The 20,819-nt window shown below is 48.2% G+C and overlaps 1 protein-coding gene across 1 annotated transcript in view; it reads left to right on the top strand.

Annotated features, from left to right (window-relative positions):
- apoba (apolipoprotein Ba) overlaps positions 1–20,819 on the top strand; it is a 77,797-nt gene that overhangs the window by 30,122 nt on the left and 26,856 nt on the right. Inside the window, exons 20-23 of the mRNA XM_072498870.1 lie at positions 7,300–7,421; positions 9,192–9,402; positions 15,484–15,662; positions 19,005–19,204. Coding sequence (XP_072354971.1) covers positions 7,300–7,421; positions 9,192–9,402; positions 15,484–15,662; positions 19,005–19,204 — 712 coding nt within the window. The remainder of the gene's footprint in view (positions 1–7,299; positions 7,422–9,191; positions 9,403–15,483; positions 15,663–19,004; positions 19,205–20,819) is intronic.

A 20,819-nucleotide genomic window follows, 5' to 3' on the forward strand; every position in this document is an offset into this window, starting at 1 on the left:
AGAATCAAATTTCATGACAAAATCGGGCCCAAATTACTCCGCGAGGCTGGGGGAGGGGGGCCATTGCCAGAGGCTCGCCTAGCGATCCCCCGCTCCACTTCGGAGCGGGCCTAGCCCCTAAAGGTGAGGGCTTGGCCCCTGCACCTTTGGGGCGGCCCAACGCCGGAGTGGTTCACGCCACTCCATCCCGCCGGGACCCCCCGCCCTGTCGGGTAGGGGAGAATCCCACCCATGATCTTAAAATTAGAGCTTGAGCATCTCGGAGTGAAATTGGGAAGCATTTTATACAATGATGATAGCAATCTGAGATAGACACATTTTTAGTCAGGAAGGGAATCAAGGGTTTTGAGGATAAGGTGAGAAAGTGGAGTTGAGGATTATCATATCAGATCAGTCATGATGTCATTGCATGACAGAGCAGCCTCGATAGGCTGAAGGCCTACTTCTGCTCCTACGTCATTTGGTCTTATAAAGGATAGCGAAAATCTGGAACTGTCTACCAAATGCTGTGGTGCTGATTGAATTGAAATTTTCTAGACTGAGATTTAGCGTTTTTTGTTTGGTAAAAGTATCAAGGGATATCAAACATGAATGGGTCGGTAGAGTTGAGTTATGGGATAAAACAAACTGAAGAATTGTGGAACTGACTCAAAGGGCTGAATGGCCTACTCTATCCCTAACTTACTGTAAAAGCTCAGGGGATTATGCCATCTAAGAACTGAGGGGACTGAAGCAATGTCAGGTAACTGATCCCCTCCAGGACCAATTAACTTGCTCCAAGAAACTTGTCTGATCCAATGGGAATGGGAAATTGAAAAAAAAGTAAAGATTTTGATTGAATATTTGCTAAACCTTTTCTCTGCACTACTGGAGTAGCGGGGTACATTTCAACATTTTTCACTTCCAACAGTTCAACCCGTGGTCCAGGGTTGGCACTTTTTCAGGAAACCTTGAAGTGTGTCTGCAAGTGATTCACTGCCCTGACCATGTAAATTATCCCATTGTTCCAATTATGAATGAGTTTGCAATCTTTCAGCATGGGCGGACAGGGGGGTTCTGTTTTACCACCGTAAACAAATTTGCCATGTCATTTGTCTAAATCTAGAGCAATTTGATCAAGCAATTAAACAATTCTCAAAAACATTAAACCAGCACCTCAGGCATATCCAATGAAGTGCTCCTGTTGGCCAACTTAGTGCTCACTCAAAGAATTCCAGCAGATTTGTGATGTACATATTATTGCTTTTAAGTTTATTGTCCAAATTCCATTTAATTTCTGCACTCCAATGCATAATTTCTGGCTTTCTATATAATCCTATAACGCAGAAGAATGCCATTTGCCCCACCATGTTTTATGCCTGCTCTTTGAAAGACCTATCCAGTTGGTCCCACTCTTTGTATATTTATTCAATTTCATTTTCAATTTCATTTTCAAAGTTAACATTGAATGTACTTGAATTACCCTGGTCTAATTTTCCCACCATGCATTTCATAGATCATTTCTGGAGGGTTGGCGTGCTGTGTGATAGTGGTAGGCAAACACATTTGTGTGCCCTCTCTGATAATTTAGCAAATACATTAATTCATTTAAGTAAGTTACCATCTTTGTTGAAGTACCATAGGAACCATTAAGATATTGGGTGGAGTTCTCTCAAAGAATTTCAAATGTGGTCTCTGGCGGGAAACCAGTTACGATTCCTGCCAGGTGGATTGGTACGATCCAGATTGCAATCCACCCACACTTCTAACTTTTTTGAAGCCAGGGGTGATTTCACGCCATGGGACCTGAAGAAACTGGCAAGGCTGGATCTACAGAGATCGGAGCACCACCTTTAAGGGGCACCCTGATCTCTGGATATCACCACAGAACGCCTCCCCCCCCCCCCGCCCCATCACCACCACCAATCACTCGCAAGGCCCCTCCCCACACACAATCCACAATCCATAGCAAGGCCCCTCCCACCCACAATTGTTGGCAAGCCCACCCTCAAGTCAGTGACATCCCTCTGTAGGTTAAACAAACACCCTCCCCTTTCAGAGCCCCACTCAGGCCCCTCCTCTCCCCCCCCCTCCAAGATTCCCCCTTCAGGCCCCACCACAGGTTGGCGGTGCCAGGGGGCAGCACTCAGAGAGCACCTGGTTTTTCTAGGAAGGACTTCAGAACAGAGGAAACCAAAGCAGAAAAACACAGTCAGATGGAATACCTGGGCGCGTTCCTCCAGCCATCCTGGAAAAGCAGCTCGCTGCAGGGCAGCGTGGCCGTTGAAAGCCAGGAGACCCTACTCCCGGGATCTACCGAGCTCGCAATGCCTCGCAAGATTCAACGCAATCACTCAAGACTTTGCAAGGTGAATCCTGCCCACAATGGCGGGATCATATTTAGGCAAATCTGCATTTTAGAGCAAGATAGTAAGCCTTACTCTAATGTGCAGATTCCCTAGGTACCTGAGGCTTTGGGATTCAATCCCTTTGCGCTGGGGACATCGTGAAAGCTCCGTTTGATACTGGTCTCCGCAAACAGAACCAGATGGAACAGTACTTGTGGAGGTCTCCAAGGGGATTTGGGAAGGGTGGTGCCCTGGCACTGCTGGTGCAAAGCCTGGCACCTTGGCAGTGCCATCTCAGTGCAAGCCTGGCATTGCCAATGTGGTAGGGGCACTGCTAAGGTAGCAGGTTGGCACTGCCAAGCTGGCGTTCTTTGCACCTGCGCGATCGGCTTGATGCTGCCCGATGTGGGAATTGTGGAGTGTGGACTGGGGCTGTGGGACTCTCCCATATTGCATTTGGGCTGGGGGGTAAGTCAGGGATTCTTTTGGGGGCCTTGAAGATTGGGGCGCCATTTTAAAATGGCAACACGACCTCTCGCTACATCGGGGAGTTCCGGCGATCGGAGCTCCCCATTGTAAAAATCGGGGTTATGTGCGGCCGTGTATCCCCTGTTCAGGCCCATTATTTAAAGTGAGTCATGTTGAATAGTCATGTATTTTTCGGCACTACTGTGACGGGAAACACGCAGCTAAACGCGCTCGCTCGAGGACTTTGTTCCCTTTTGGGAAGATCATGCCCCTCGTCTCTGTAGGTAGTGCTTCAGAAGAAATAAAAAACTTTTATGAGAAAGCTACAGTTAGAAACAACATCTGTTCAAAAGAGGAAGCAGTTCAAAGTCAATGGACCATGAAGAGCTATAAAAACAAACAAGGCTAAACTCTCCTTGGAAAAAGCCTGAACCTGTCAATCACAGGTGGCACAGTGGTGAGCATTGCTGCCTCACAGCTCCAGGGACCCGGGTTCAATTCTGGCCTCGAAAGACTATCTGTTAGGAGTTTGCACTTTCTCCCCATGTCTGCGTGGGTTTTTTCGGGTGTTCGGTTTCCTCCCACAGTCCAAAGATGTGCAGGTTAGGTAGATTGGCCATGCTAAATTGCCCCTTAGTAAGGTTACTGGGCTATGGGGATAGGATGGAGGTTTGGGCTTAAATAGAGTGCTCTTTCCAAGGGCAGGTGCAGACTCGGCAGGATGAATGGCCTCCTGCACTGTATGATTCGATGAATCAAGAGGCTTGTAAAATGTAATGCATTGTGAAATTGAATGTAAATAATGCAGTTCAAAGCTTTTAGGCTTCTCAGCAAGTCCAGAGGCTTGGGAAAAAAGGGGTATGAAATTGAATGTGAAAAAAAGTCACTTCAAAGGTTTCTAAATCACCAAAGGGAAGACATTTACCTTCATCTGACAGATCTTTGAACTTGACATGCTGGAAGAGACACAAAGGTTTTCAAGGCTAGAGAGGGAAGATGTTCACCTTAATCTGACAGATCTTGGATATAGACATGCTGGAAGAGACATCAAAGGTTTTCAAGGTGATGTAGGGAAGGCTTTTACCTTCATCTGACAGATCACTGAAATTGACATGCTGAAAGAGAGATTAAGGTGACAGAGGGAAGACTTGCCACGGGACCCCATCCCCTGAAAGACTCCCAACCTAAGCCCTCCCCAGCCCATACCCCTCTGACCCCCACCTCTCCTGAAGGATCCCCCTTGGCACCCTGGAGGTAAAAGTGGAGAGGGTACTCACCCTCTTGCTCCCCTTCGGTGCCCCTGCTTTTAGGGACCAGTTGTGATTTGTGCCTGGGTGACTTTGCCCTTTCTGGATGAGATCCTGATCACGCCAGATGGAGCGAGCCGGGAGAATGGGAAACTGATTTATAGCTGGCACAAATCCCATTTCAGAGCTCTGTCGCAATTCTCCCAACAGAACAGGATTTGCGGCAGGCGTAATGTGGCTGGAAAATCACCCCCATTACCACGTAACACAATTTCACTTCAAGAGAAAATAATTATTCTCAGATGTAATCTATACATCTATTAGATGTAATCTAATTACCAATTTGTATGAGACTTAAATTTTTTTGATACACATGTATTTTTAATAGCTTGTTCAAAGATCCCAGGCGGGATTCTCCGTTGGCTGATGCCAAAATCGGGAAAGGCGATTTGGCGGAGAATCGGTTCTGACAGTAAAATCACAGCAGGCGGCGATTTGACGCCAAATTGCGATTCTCCGTCACCTCAAAAACATCGTCAATGTGTTTCACTCTGCATAGTAGGCACCGTTTGCATATAATTAATGGGCCCGACCCGGTACTCACCAGGGCCTCTGCAATTCTCTGCCTCCGTTGGGCCAAGTTCCCGACGACCTAGTTCATTTGTGCTTTTAAAATCGTGAAACCGGCATGGAGGCTCCTGAGGGAGACAGAGGGGGTACGGATATAGTGTGCTGACAGTTGTGCCGCTGGCCGGGGGGGGGGGGGGGGGCGCTTCTGCCAGGGCTAGGGGGAGTGGTAGGATTGGCCAGGAGATGGGCTGTGGGGTCAGAGTGGACGGATACAGTTCACCATTGCCGCAGCCGGCAAGGTAGCCATGAAGCTGGGCACACTGCTAATAGCCCACTTTGAACTTGGTGCCACGGGTTATATAGGTGTCCTCCCAGGGCACCCCCCGTGTGTCCTCTGGCCCCAGACGACCCATCAGCTGTATGGGCACCCTACAGCACAACCATTGCCATCTTTTTGGCTGGGATGAATGTGTGTGGGATTGTAATGTATATGTGTGGCTGCAGCTTGTCAGCCTCTCGAGTGTCGATCATGGACAAGGCGTATCCGGTACAATTTTTCTGTGGAATTGAGTGTGTTCCGCGCGGCACTGGTGCTAGCCCCTCAGTGGTAGTGGAATCAACCCAGGTTTTTCTGTTGTAAAAGTCCACGGATTCTCCATTGGTATCAACACTTTGTCTCAGAAACAGTGAATCTTGCCCCCTTTGTTTCATACAAATGACTGGGCAAATTTATGGTGAGCTTATATATACTTCCATTCACACCAGAAGGGGTTATGATTGTAAAAAAACAGTGATTTGCATATCATTGTTGCACACTAGACATTGATGATTTTAAAAATTCATTCAATGTGGATATTGTTGGCTGGGCTGGTACTTATTGCCCATTCCTGGGAGATAGAAATTAAGATAAGGAAGAAAAAGTGTGCTTTGGACAGGTATCAGAAAATACAGCTGAGAACCAAAATGAATACAGAAATTTCAGAGGGGAGATGGAAAAGCACATTGGAGAAGTTAAAGGGGATTATGAGAACAGACTGGCAGCCAACATAAAGGAGAATCTCAAAATCATATATCGGCATATAAATAATAAGAGTGCTGCAAGGAGGAGTAGGGCTTATCAGGGACCTAAAGGGAATTTAAACATGAAGGCAGGGGCATGGCTGAGGTATTCAATGAACACACACTTTACATCAGTCTACGCAGGACATGGTGACAGTCGTGGAAATTGTGTCGTACTTAAAGTTCAGAAGGCACTGGGACCAAGGATATTGAAGGAACTGAGAATAGAAATTGCAGGGTACTGGCTGTAATCTTCCAATGTACTCCAGAATCAGACGAGCTGTCAGAGGACTGGAGAATTGCAACTGTTACGCTCCTGTCCAGAAAAGGTTGTGAAGATAGTTCCAGCAATTGCAGATCAGCCAGATCAACATCAGTAGTGGGAAAACTTCTAGAAGCAGTTATTTTGGATAAGCAGTAACATGGCCAAATGTAGGTTGATTAGGAAGAGCCAGCATGGATTTCTAGAGAGGAAATGGTGTTTAACTAACTTTCTGGAATATTTTGAGAAGGTAACAGAAAAGGTTGATGAGGGTAATGCTGTTGATGTGGTATACATGGGGCGGGATTCCCTGAAACGGCGGATACGTGTTCTCGCCGGCGAAAACACCGGAGCGTTTCACGCCAGCGTCAACGGGCCCCTTGGCCCAGCGATTCACTTACTTGAAGGGGGTAGCAGGGCACCGGAGTGCTCTGCGCAGCTCCGCCTGCCGATACGGGCCCTGCACTTCCCGCCACGGGTCCGCGCATGTGCACATGGCGGACCCACACAGCAAGCCGGTCTCAACAATATTGGCCCCCCCCAGATCATGCGCACCCGCCGATCGGTGGCCCCCGATCTGAACCCTAGCTGTCCTGGAGGACCCGCCCACCCCTCTCCCCCTGGGTAGAACCATGTTAGAACCACGCCGGCAGGAACTCGGCCAGCTGCCGGCGGAGAATTGCCGCGGGGGCCTCTTTCAATGGCCCCCAACCGGCACTGACTCAACCGCTCTCGTGTGACTGATGGCGATTCTCCGTTCCGCGGAGAATCGCGGGGAGGCGTCAGACCCGATCGCGGGTCTGACCCCCCATTATCCGCCCCCGCGCCGAGCGGGATTTTGGCGCAGAGGCATGGAGAATCCCAGCCATGGACTTTCAAAAGCCGTTCAATAGAGTGCCACACAACAGACTTATGAGAAACGTTCAAGATTATAGAATAAAAGGGACAGCAAAAGGGAAAAAAGTGGCTGAATAATAGGAAGCAGAGATTATGGTCACTGGATATTTGTCGAGCACGAGGAAGTGTTTTAGTGGTCCCCAGAATATTACCCTGCATCACTGGATTATTAATCCAGTGACAATACCACTTCGCCACTGCCTCCCTTTGTGATACTGCGCTATCATCACTAAAACTTAAAGAAATAATTTGAATTTTATTACTACAAATATAATAAATGATGCTCATTCATTTCATGCATCAAATCAATTAGCATTCTGGATTGTCACCAAAATTTAGAATAAAGTTTTAAAATGTTATTAATAGGTACCTTGTGGTGATGTAACATCTCTTTTTGCATAATTACTTCTTCTCTTAGTTGATCTAGTGTTGGTTCATTCAAATTTCTTATCCATTCTTTGAATCCTAGGTTTGAAGTTGAAATTGAACCTACAGCCAATGTGAGAAACTATGCGGCAGCAGTTGCTTATCAATCACAAAGAATTGAAGAGGAATTGGAACACTCCCTTAAATTTACTGTTCAAGCAGAAGGTACATTGATTTACATTTTATTTGCAGGGTGTCAAGGATCGACAATATTCCCTTTGCTAACATATTAATTCAGCAGTGTCAAAAGTTCATGGTACCCACTTGAACACTCCCAGCAAAATGTCCATGTAGGTGCATCAGAGGAAGCAGGGAATTGGCTGTAACCTTGCTAAGTTGGGCAAGGCTGAGTTTCTGCTGAGATTTGTTTGGACATTTATCCCAAAATATATCTCACGGCAGGGTCAAGGATGGAATTCTGACATTCAGAATGCCCTACATTTTACTTCCCTTCTACTGAGCATTCTATATGCCATGATAAAAGCGTACCAATACAAATGGGTGTGAGAGACCAAACTGGGAACCCAGGCCGGGGTGCTAACCTAGAGCCCCCCCCCCCGAGATCTTCCTTAAAATGCAATAAAATTAGTGCCTAATTGGTCAATTGGGAAGAAGTTTCAGAAAGTTAAAAGGGCATCCGCAGCTATTCTCCCAGTTCTGCCTGGTTGTCTGCCAGTCATAACTGAGCTTAATCCTGGATAAGTCAATGTGGCTCAGGAGTGGAGCTCACTGGCAGACAATTTCTGGCAAATGTGCCAACGGAACAGTTTCGCACATTTTCACAGTAACCCTCAGTTCTGGGTTAAGATATCCAGTGGATAAGGGGAACTTCCAATCCCCACATGCAGAAGGGCAAGCACCTACCCATCGCGCAAGGATTGGGGCACCCCACGCCCCACAACATGAAAGCATTGGGTGACCCGAATTCCAATCCCTCCCCACCAGAATTGGGGCACCCCATACCCTCCTACTTGTACCCCGCACTCCATAACTGGCACCGTCCCCACCCCCAACACCACAATGCATGCACTAAACCCCCTCCACGAAAACCATTGGGCCTCTTCCTTGCATACACACATAAAGGGAAGCCCTCCAAAGGAGCTCCTTCAAGCCCTGCCACTGGCCCGGCTTGGCCCCTCACTGCCCGGGGGGCTATAGCCAGGGGCTTGCGGGGGAGGGGGGGGTGGGGGGGGGGGGGGAGGGGAGCGATTCCAGAATGGTCGCACATTTGGGCATAAAGTCATTTAAGAATATTCAGATGTATTAAAATGCATGGAAATTTTGTTCACAGCCAGAAAAAGCACTAACCTGATCATGCCACCGGTGGGGGGGGGACGGGGCGGGGGGGGAGGGGGGGGGGGACACCGGGGGGGGGGGGGGAGAGGAGAGTGGGTGGTGGGTGGTGGGGGTGGCGGAGGGTATCTCAAACCGAGATCTCACCGGCGCGAATCCCATCATGGCCCTCTCACGAGATTGAATGGCCTTAATAGGATTTGTGCTTGCAAACGGGCCCTCTAAATTCCGTCAGCATTTCTGACCTAACAACTATTTGATAATGCCATTCACTACCTTGGAGCAGAATGAGAAGCAACACAGATAACTTACTCAGGAGGGTTAAACTGCCTCCTACTACTTATGGATAAAGATAAAGAAAGTTATCGCTCATTTTTGATGTACAACAGCATATGTAGCGAGGGACTACAAAATGAATTCCAGTCGAACGGCAGATGATAACTTACGTCACCTCCTCACTGATGGAACGGATTGTATTTCGGGAATTTTACAACGGCATTCTTTTGGCACAAAGCTTTGCCTACTAACAGCCAATGGCAGTAATTCAGATGTATTTCATCATGATTTTCTGCACAATTAAATGAAAGAACATATAATGGAGTGAAGTGTCATGGTAATGATAATTTATTTCTAACCAAACAGGGAGCGAAAATGCAGAGGCGACAGCTGAAATTAAGTACAACGTCAATCAGCAAACATTTACAGGAGATGTCCAGATTCCAAAATTTGACGTCGAATTGGGCATGAAGCTAGGAATTGAAGATAAATCTGCACCACAAAACACCGCATATGTTGTTAAATTGGATATCACAAACAGAAATGTGCCTGAGGTGACACTCACAGGACGTGCAAGGTGTGTATCAAATGTTGGCCGGAATCCTCCGTTTGGGAGACCAAGGGCGAGATTCAGCAGAAATAAATCTAAATGTAATAAGCTATTACATTTATTATTGTCACAAGTAGGCTTACATTAACACTGCAATTAAGTTACTGTGAAAAGCCCCTAGTCGTCACACTCCGGCCGGCGCCTGTTCGGGTACAGAGGGAGAATTCAGAATGTCCAATTCAGCTAACAAGCACGTCCTGTGGGAGGAAACCGGAGCAACCGTAGGAAATCCAGGAAGGCAATGGGAGAACGTGCAAACTCCGTATAGACAGTGACACAAATGGGAATCGAACCGGGTTCCTGGCGCTGTGAAGCAACAGTTTTGACCACTGTGCTAGCGTGCCACCCTCAATGTCCCATGATGGGATTTGCGCCGGTGAGATCTCGGTTTGAGATCCCCTCCGCCCCCAGCCTCCACCCCCCACCCCCTGCGCCCCCACCAACCCTTCCCCCCACCAGTGGCATGATCACGTCAGTGCTTTTTCTGGGTGTGAACAAAATTTCCATGCATTTTAGTACTTCTGAATATTCTTAAATGACTTTACGCCCAAATGTCGGGCACATTTGGCGGGGTGTTTTTCGCCGGCTGCAGCACCGAGAGTCACTCTGCTATTCACTGGCACTTTGTCAGTTTTTTGGGCCTCGGGGAGTTTCTCCCCATCGGGGCCGCACTTGGGCTCTTTTCCTGCATGGCTGAGCTGAGCTTGCCAGTAGGACCCGCTCCGCACAGATTGTTGTGCCATTTTGAATGGCAGCCCCAATCTCTACCCCCTCCCCCACACTTTCAGGACCCCCTCCCCCACACTTTCAGGACCCCCTCCAACCTTTTATTGGTCCCTAAAACTCCCCCCCCCCCCCCCGCCATGCGCCTCTCATGAGCAAGGCCCCCGTGGACCCGACCCCTGGCAATGCCAACCTAGCACCTGGGCATTTTGGCACCCTGGCCATGGTACTACCCTGCCCTGTTCCTGTCCATCCGGGGTCTCTAATGATCTGCAAGATGCTTGAGGTGCCATCACGTCGATTGTGGAAACCAGTGCTAAACGGCACCTGGTTAGGTCTTGCAGGTGCGGTTGTTGACTCCCGGGCACCAGGTGAAAGTGGCGCCCGGGAATTTAAATGAGCCTAACTGCTCATTTAAATATTATTATCTGGATCAGGCACATCGAAGGCGTGATCCAGATCGTGTCAAGCATAGTGAGTCACCCAGTGCGGAGCACGATGTGGAACTCTTGTGGGATTCACCCATTGTGCTTGGCTCTGTGTTGGGCAAAACGCAGTGGTTGAATCGTGCCCTACGTGTTCATACCAGGAGTGAATAGCGTTAAGATTCACTCTTCGTTGGGGCACTATTCGGTAAGCGAGTCAGGACATGGAAATGGACCAGCGCAAATTGAGAGCAATTCCTAGCCCAGCAGGCGTTGTAACTCCTGGGGCCAGGACTAACACCAAAGAGCCTGGCAGCTGGAGCTGTTTTTAAGCATTCCACTTACACTCACTGCAGCCACGAACATGGCTCACAGACGACAAGGCTGGGAGTCCAATGTGGACCCACAACTCCATGCCAGTGAGCCGAGGAGGGACACTCTCTTGCCCAGAATGGGCTCAGACTCAACAGTGCATGGGAGGTGGTGGCAGGGGCAACTAGTACTGCCAGCCTCACCAGGAGGGGACAGCTGGTGATCCAGAGGAATGGGAGGTCACCAGCGACGCATCTGCCATAAGAGAGGCAGAGAACCAGGGAGGCTTCGAAAGGTCAAGGTGCAAGTATCTTCTGGTTCGGGTGAGCTCTGCTGATACACTGCCTCCTCTGCAGTGGGACAGCACTTCTGAGGACTGCCAACATCTGGAGGGCCCCTGTTTCAGCTTGGCCGCACTCATCTCATTAATGAAACAGTTGGGGTATGAGGGTTTCCAGAGGGACAGCCTGGGTGGGCTCCCAGATGGCCAGAGGCTCTCTGAGCATTCAAAGGACACAGGGAGCACTCAGCTGTGTAAGCAGTTAGAGCTTGTGAGTAGCACCAGAAGGGTGCATTTAAAACACAGAATGCTGAAACGACGGTCTGAACCAGGCCACCCCGATCTAGAGGGGACACCCTGGGCTGGATTCTCCGGTGGCCGACGTCAAAATCGCGTTCGGCAAATGGCTGGAGAATCCAAGTTTGCGCCCAAATCAGGGGGGACGCTGCTTTTGTGATGCTCCGCCCCCTCCAAAGCGTATCGACGGCCTCAGGACATTGCCTGAGGCTCGCCCCCCGATGCACAATCCCCGACCGGCTGAGTACCCGATGGTGTGGGTCTCACCCGTAGGGAACTCGGAGTGGCTGCTGCGGACTCAGTCCAGCGCTGCCACAGTCGGGAAAGGGCTAATCTGCGGGGAGGGAAATACATTATTCGGGACTGGGGGCACTGTGTGGGGGGGGGGGGGTAGTCCAGGGTGTGTGAGTGGCTGAAGTGGGGGACTATTTCGCGGGCCGGCTCCGCGAGCGGCCGCCACCATTCAGCTTGCGCAGCCACGGACCTGGCAATTCTCCGTGGCGTATCGGCAGCTAGAGCCGGGTGCTCCACGCTGCCGTCCTACTAGCGCCCAGCAAAACGAGGAATCGGTGGCCGTTTTCCGCCAGTTTTTCTTATGTAAAACGCCAACATTCCCACGCCGGCATGGGGACATAGCCCCAAAATCGGAGAATCCAGCCCCCTGAGTCTATGGACCTGGCACCAAGTTGTACCATGCTATGGCCCCAACCCAGTAGCCACTCCCAGCAAGCCCGACAGCTTTTGAGTCTTTTTCAGAGATTTTATCGCCTCCTGCACGCCCTCCGCAGCCATGGAATCCAGGCCCCGCTTGTAAATTCTTGCACTAATTCGCGCCTGCGAGACTTCCGCTTAAGAGGGGCAGAGCATCACAGAGGGATGGACCATGGAGCACCTAAGCTGTTAATGATATTAAAATTCATGCAAGTAACAGGTTTACATGGGTCTGCCGGCCGATATTGCCACCAGCTAGGGACTGGAGCATGGTGTCAGAATCGGCGCCGGGCACAAAAAGTATTTTTTCTATTTTATGCGATTCTCCGCCTGATTGCAATTCTCAGTTCTTGCGTTGTGAAGAGGAGAATCCATCCATTTCTTTGTTATTTAAAAATCACTGAACTAATGCCAGTGTTACTGATGCCAAAATACCAAACAATTCTCATCAGACAAAATCTAAAAGCATCTGAGAACTCAAATAGCAATCTTAGTTAGAAGTGTGAAAAAAAAGTAGCTTTTCAAAAATGAAGGTTGAAAACATGGAAGGCACTGGCGTTCTTCCTTGATGAGAGGAATTTGTTGGTAATATGTGGTTAAATTTTAGAAATTAAAAAATATATCAAAGAAAACGCAAATGCTTGAAAGTAATAACATTCTTATAACTAATAAGAAAATGCAAGACTGATACTTCAGACATAGGGTGGGATTTTCCGCCCTTACCCATATTGAGGCAGGTGAGCCATGCAGAACACCATAGACTTCAGCGGACTGGAAGATCCAACCAGCGGTCAATGGCGTGCTGCCTGCGTCGGGGAGAACGTGCCACAATGGAACCGGAAAATCCAGGCCATCCTGTCCAGCCCAAGTGATTGAAGACCTCCTCTCGGTTTCAGCTGCAAGATCCTATGTGAACTTATTTGGTGAGGTCTCAGCCAAAGACTTAATGGAATTGACACCACAACACAAATGTACTGCTCGCAATTGAAAAGAACTTGGCCATAAGATGCCAATTTCACTCATAAAAATCTACAAGCAAATATGTGTTCAGAGAAACTCTCAGTGTGCAGTAAAGGAGCCATCTGAGGCTCATTCTCAAGCAGGTTTTTGGCCAGATCTTCACCTTTTATTCAGCCCTTGCTATATTAGGCTGGCAAGTTCTTGCACTGGTGCTTCACAGTGCCAGGGTCCTGGGTTCAGTTCCCACTTGGGTTACTGTCTGTGCGGAGTCTGCAGTTCTTCCCATGTATGCGTGGGTTTCCTCCGGGTGCTCTGGTTTCCTCCCACAAGTGCCGAAAGACGTGCTGTTAGATGAATTGAACATTCTGGGTGGGATTCTCTCAGCCCACGCCGGGTCGGAGAAACGCCGAGCTGGGCGCGATTCGCGCGACACCGCCCAGACGCCGGTCTGCCGATTCTCCGGTGACCGGAGAATCGGCACCATTGGCGCTGGCGCGTTCGGCGCGGCACCGCTCTATGTGGCCCCCCTCTATGCGGCCCCGCTCTATGCGGCCCCCATGGCAATTCTGCGCCCGGGATAGGCCGAGTGGCCGCCCAGAAAGCCCGAGTCCCACCGGCGCCGTTCACATCTGGGGCGAAATTCTCCGGAAACGGCGTGATGTCCGCCGACTGGCGCCCAAAACGGCGCAAATCAGTCGGGCATCGCGCCCCCCCCCCCAAAGGTGCAGAATGCTCCGCATCTTTGGGGGCCGAGCCCCAACCGAGCCCCAACCTAGGCCGGCGCCGGAAGAATTTCCACCCTGCCAGCTGGCGGAAAAGGCCTTTGGTGCCCCGCCAGCTGGCGCGGAAATGACATCTCCGGGCGGCGCATGCGCGGGAGCGTCAGCGGCCGCTGCCCCGGCGGGTGGTCGGAGAATCTTGCCCGTGGTCTTACCCGGCGGGACCTCGGCATCCATCCTGCGGGGGGGCGGCCTGGTGGGGGAAGGTGAGGGGGGGTCCGACCCTGGGGGGGCCTCCACCGTGGCCTGACCCGCGATCGGGGCCTACCGATCGGTGGGCCAGCCTCTCCTGGTGGGGGTCTCCTTAGCTCCGTGCCGGCCCCTGTAGCCCTACACCATGTTGCGTCGGGGCCGGCGCTGAGAAGGGAGCCACTGCGCATGTGCGCCGGTCGCAGTGCACATGTGCAGACCTGCAGCACCCATTTAATGCTGGTATCAGCAGCTGGAGTGGCGTGGGTCGCTCCAGTGCCGTGCTGGCCCCCTGTAGGGCAGAGAATCGCTACACATAGCGGTCTGATGACGCGGTCATTAAATCTCCAGTTTATACGACGGCGTCAACACTTTCCCTTCAGATGGGAGAATCCTGTCCTCTGAATTCTCCCTCTGTGATCCGAACAGGCGTCGATGTATGGGGACTAGGGGATTTTCACAGTAACTTCATTGCAGTGTTAACGTAAGCCTTCTTGTGACAATAAAGATTATTATTATAATGCTGGCATTCAGTTCAAAAGCTAATCAATTTACAATACTGCCATCTGACACTTTGATGAACATAAAAAAGTATATTGCGACATACAAATCTTCTAAAATGCTGAATTTACAATGTGGGTATAAACAGCACTGGTCTTTTGGCTCCAGTGACAGTACCCTTGCCTTGTGAGTGAAGTGCTCCAGATTCAATCCCACTCCAGGACCTATGTTGCACAAAACTACTCAGACAAAGCTTCAGGCAGCCAGGGTGATGAGCACCAATCCCCAATCTGAGTAACTGGGGAAGGTTAGTGGTGAGAAGTGGGAGAGGCGGTGGCTTGGTGGTATTGTCACTGGACTAGTAACCCAGAGACCCAGACTAATGCTCTGAGGTCCTGGGTTTGAATCCCATCACGGCAGATGGCGAAATTTGATTTCAATAAAAAATCTGGAATTAAAAGTCTAATGATGACCATGAAACCATTGATGATTGTAATAAAAACCCATCGAGTTCACTAATTTCCTTTGATGAAGGAAGTCTGCCATCCTTACCCGGTCTGGCCTACATGTGACACCAGACCCACACAGCAATGCGGATGACTCTTAACTGCCTCCACTGAAATGGCCTAGCAAGCCACTCAGTTCAAGGGCAACCAGGGATGGGCAACAAATTTTGTCCAGAAGCAAGAACCGTCCTTTCCCCACTGGCCCAAATAAACCCAACCACCAAATCCAGAAAATAAGGTTGATATGATCAACCACCATTGATGTGACCCCATGTAACATAGAAAAAGCTGCGAAAAAGAGGGAACAATGCAGATATAATGGCAATGAAAATACCAATTCAACCTGTGATATTTTCCTTTTAAAGGTACAACAATGAACAGAAAGATCTCTTGCTGCAGGGTATCTTCTCCATTCCTCAACTAGATATAAATACAAATGTTGGAACTCAGATTCGGCATTCGTCTGATGAATCATTTACTGAATTCAATATAGAAGCTTCGATTCCATACCTTAAGGCTTCATACCGAACTAATTACAAATACGGTACGCTAGTAATAATGTTTATTTTGCATCTACTATTTTATAAAAGACATGGCTTTCTGAAGTTGAAACGGGTAGTGGTGGTGGGGGGGGGGGGGGGGGGGGCGGGGGGGGGGGGGGGCATTTTCCATGCCTCCCACAGCATGTTTCTCAGCGGAGGGAGGCAGCCTGCCAATGGCCAGCGCCGGAATCGTCTGATCCCGCCACTTACAATGGGATTTCCCATTGAATCCACTCCCTGCTGCCAGGAAACCTGCGGCGAGAAGGACCAGCAGGACCAGAAGATCCAGTTGGCGAGAACAGCCGGAAAATCCCCCTGAGTGACTTTATTGTGTTTATTTTTTTACTTGGCTCATGGGAATGTTCTTAGCCTTCCCATAATATAGTTAGGAACCATCAGCATGAATCTACAACCTAACACTATCAATCCCAACATATATTAACTCAAAATGTTGGCAGCTATAACATTTCATGCAACCTTTTCCTTATGTAATAAACTGGGATCCTGGACTGTGGGAAAAATTCTGATTACAGCGTTAATTAAAATAGTAGAATTCACATCTTTTAATAAATGTATATTTTAATAGTATTTAGGATTATATAGTCAAGAAGTAAATAAACCTGTTATTTTGGTGCAGAATATGTAGAGTACCACAATCCTAACCAATGGCCAAAAGGGCATCTGTATCACACTGTAACCCAGTGTAACAGAAATTGAGCTATGCCTACAATTCCTCATACTGTAAGGTCCTGGCTTCAATTGTTAAATTGTGGAGACCAGACAGGGGAAGGGGGAAAAGAAAGCGGGACTGTATGTAGTATTCGTATTCTGTGATTCTGTGTTGTATGACTAATTATTCAAATTGAATCGTCTCATTTGATCTTCCAATACTGATGGGCTGGATTCTTCCTCCCCACCCGCCGCAAGATTGCCACGCGCGGTTCAAGGAACATGTAAAGGTCCATTGACATCGGGCGGGAATTTCGGGTCACCGGGCAGGCGCAGCCGGAGAATCCCGCCCGATATCTTCCACACTTTTTCTGAAGCGAGAATGAGGCAAAATAATATACTCAAGAGAAAAATCTATAACAGTGGCCATCAGTTTGTGCCTGAGAAAATCAGAGGTGATGGTGGGCGAGTGAGTGTGGTCACTTTTCCCAGTCCATTAAAGGCCAAGGCCCACCTGAGGCAATTTTCAGGTCTGTAACAGGCAAACAGTCTGCCTGTCTGAAACAAGCGATGACTCTTAAAATATACTACTTGTCTCTCCGATGGCAGTTGTCGAGTTCAACACTCTCCTCAATTGAGCAGCCTAATCCGCAGTCCTTAAAATGATCATGCAAGGACAATCAAAGGTGATCCAGGAAACTTGTTTGGTGTGCACAGGGAAAAAAAACTCTGAAAAAGCTCCTTGCCCCACTGGCTCCTTGGCAACTTCACTCAGGATCACTCACCGTCTTTCCCCAGCCTGACCTGTTGCTTATGTCAGTCTGTGAACTGGATAATTACCCACTCTATTGGAATTGTTTTGATGAAGCAAGATTCCTGCTTGGTGCCTGCAGCTTGCTGGCTGTAAGTTAATGGAGTTTGAGCTTCAGAATGAGTCAAAGCACATGCCAGCACAAATTGATTGGATAATTTATTGACTTTGCACCCATTTAAAAGCACCCCACAAGATTGCTCATGGGCCTTGAGTACCTTTGAATACTAATGAGTTAGGCCTAGATTTTCATCCCTAGATCGATTTTCTATGCCATCGAATCATAGAATCGCTACAGTGCAGAACGAGTCTGCACTGACCTTTTGGAAAGAATATCCTGCCTAGGCCCACGCACCAATCCTATCCCCGTAACCCACCAAATGTTTTGGACACTAAGGGGAAATTTAACATTGCCAGTCCACCTAACCTGCACATTTTTGGACTGTGGGAGGAACCGGAGCACCCGGAGGAAACCCACGCAGACAGTCACCCGAGGCCAGAATTGAACCCAGGACCCTGGCGCTGTGAGGCAGCAGTTCTAACCACTGTGCCATCGTGCCACCCCTGTCAGCCGATTTCTGATCAGGGTTTGTGGGCTAAAAGAGGAGTTCGGGTGGACGTTTCAAATTCGATGCAGGCTGTTGGGTGAAGAGGCAGTCTAGATGCAAGGCCTGCCTCTGTGTCTCAGCTCTGTGTTTAAATAAATAAATAAATCCATGCATACATAATTAAATAAAATACATTCCTCCAGCCCTCGCCCACACAAATTCAGCCCCACAAATACCCTACGCCCATCAAGTTAACTTTTGTTAACTCATGCCAACCCATATCCCTCACCCACCATCCTTTGTATTTAACTCCTCCATGCCAACTCATTGAGTATCCTTGGAAAATTGCTTGACAGTTTTGATACTTCCCGAGTAGCTTTTTAGGTTTGACATTTCCTGGATAATTTTAACATTTCTTGAGTAGCTTTGATGGCTTGCCTCTTTCTGGGTAGTATTGACAGCTTTATATCTCCCAAACATGTCCATGATAATTGGATAACTCCTTAACAGCCAGACAGATCCTTGTCAATTGGACAGCTCTTTGACAATTTCTTAACAGCTGGACAGCTTCTTGACAGCTTAAGAGTTCCCTGACAGCTGGACACTTCGATAACAGTCCCTTCACAGCTGGAAAGTTCCATGACAACTCAACATTTCCTTGACAGCTGGACAGTTCATGGAAAACTGGAAAGTTCTTTAACAGTCGCTAAACAGCTGGACAGCTCTTTGACAGCTTGACAATTCTAATGAGTTTGTGCATAAAAATGCATGCCTCTCCCAAAGGGTGCTTTAACTCTCCTAAAGGATGTCTTGCCTTTCCAAAGGTTATCCAGGTTGCTTAAATGCATCCACCAAGTTCAGACTTACTCTGATCTTTTCTATGCTGCATGCTCTGGATTCCACATTCTGTTCCACTCTAGTGGAGGTAACTGGTGATTTAATTCATCAGCTGCCTCTGCTTATAACACATGCATAATGAATGAATGAAATGATTATTGTCACAAGTAGGCTTCAAATGAAGTTACTGTGAAAAGCCCCTAGTCGCCACATTCCGGCGCCTGTTCAGGGAGGCTGGTACGGGAATTGAACCATGCTGCTGGCCTGCCTTGGTCTGTGTTAAAAGCCAGCGATTTAGCCCAGTGTGCTAAACCAGCCCCTAATGCCAGTTTGTGGGTGAGCTATTCGTCATGATCAGGCTGTAGTGTACAGTGATATTAAAATGATCACATTAAATAAATTTATAGAGCAGTTTAAAAATCAGCAAATGACTTGGGATCTTGACTTTTAAAATTTATTCCACTCTATTACACTTTTAGATAACAAGAAGATTCAAGTTGCATGGGACTCAGAAGTAACATCTGATCTTAAACCAATTAATGAGAAAATCAGAAATATGGAAATGCCTGATATGTCTCAATACCAAAAGGATGTGAATAATTATTTTGACAAATTATTCAATCAACAACTTCCAGAAACTGATATGAATCTAAAGCACATTTTGGACAAATCAATGGAGGTAAGACAGTGAATTTTAATATGGGAAATATGTGATATTCTGCTTAGTAGTACTCAAAATTGTGATATTTTGGAAAATGATCTACAAATACAGTCCACTAACAGGGAAATTATGTAAATGCTGGAAATCTGGCATAAAAACAAGAAGTTCCCAAAATAGGGGGCCTGGATTTTTATCCTTAAGGTGGATAGTGTATGTCAGCAAAAATCCCTGGCTCAGCCTGCCCACCTCGGGAGAAAGTAACCACAAAGGCAGCATCTTCATTGCCAAACGGTGTGTATGGGCTGGAATTGGGCCAGCCACCAACCCTTGAAGACCTTTGGAGGCTGCTGAGTACAGAGGCAAGCCCTTAAACGTGTCAACAGCACAACTACAACCTCTTGAAAGTCCCTTGAACACAAACATTTTGAAATTGACATCAGAGAGCCTGAGCTGTAAATCTGTGTTTTCTCTGGGGTGCAGGTGGTGGAAGCGGAGATGTATTGTCACTGGACTGGTAAAGCAGAGACCCAAGGTAATATCCTGGGATCCTGTTTCATATCCCGCCACCGCAGATGGTGGAAATTGAATCCGATAAATATCTGGAATTAAAAGTCTAATGAAGCCCATGAAGCCATTATTGATTGTTATTTAAAAAAACAGCTGGTTCATTAATGTCCTTTTACAAATTAAATCTGCAGCCCTCAATTGGTCTAGCCTACATGTGACTTCAGATACACAGCAAGTGGTTGACTCTTAAATGCCCTCTAAATAAGCCCAGCAAGCCACTCAGTGTGTCTAAAACCACAGCAAATTCTAAAAGGAAAGAAACGGGATGGTCCACCCATCATCGACCGAGGCACTGGAAACGACAATAGCAACCCAGCCCTGTTGACCCTGCTAAGTCTTCCTTACTAACATCTGGGGGTTTGTGCCAAAATTGGGAGAGCTGCCTCACAGACTAGTCAAGCAACAGTCTAACATAGTTATACTCACAGAATCATACCTAACAGATCACGCCCTAGACACCACTATCACAATCCCTGGGTCTGTCCAGTCCCACTGGCAGCACAGACCCAGCAGAGGTGGCGGCGGCACAGTGGTATACAGTCAGGAGGGAGTTGCCCTGGGAGTCTTCAACATTGACTCTGGACTTCATGAAATTTCATAGCTTCAGGTCACACATGGGCAAGGAAACCTCCTGCTAATTACTATGTACCGTCCACCATCAGCTAATGAATCAGTGCTGCTCCATTTTGAACACCACTGGGAGGAGGTACTGAGGGTAACAAGGGCACAGAATGTACTCTGAAAGGGGAACTTCAATATCCATCACCAAGAGTGGCTTGGAAGCATCACTGCTGACAGAGCCCTGAAGGACATAGCTGCTAGACTGGGTCTGCAACAGGTTGTGAGGGAATCAATTAGAGGGAAAAACACACTTTACCTCATCCTCACCAATCTGCCTGCTGCAGATGCATCTGTCCATGACCGTATTAGTAGGAGTGACCACCACAGTTGTGATGGATGAAACCCCATCTTGACATTGAGGATACCCTCCATCGTGTTGTGTGGCAACTCAGCCTCATCCATGAGGTGCTGTGTGCCATCAGCTACTGCAGAATTGTATTTTGCC

This window comes from Scyliorhinus torazame, chromosome 4 (assembly GCF_047496885.1).
Source record: "Scyliorhinus torazame isolate Kashiwa2021f chromosome 4, sScyTor2.1, whole genome shotgun sequence".
Classification (NCBI taxonomy): Eukaryota; Metazoa; Chordata; class Chondrichthyes; order Carcharhiniformes; family Scyliorhinidae; genus Scyliorhinus; species Scyliorhinus torazame.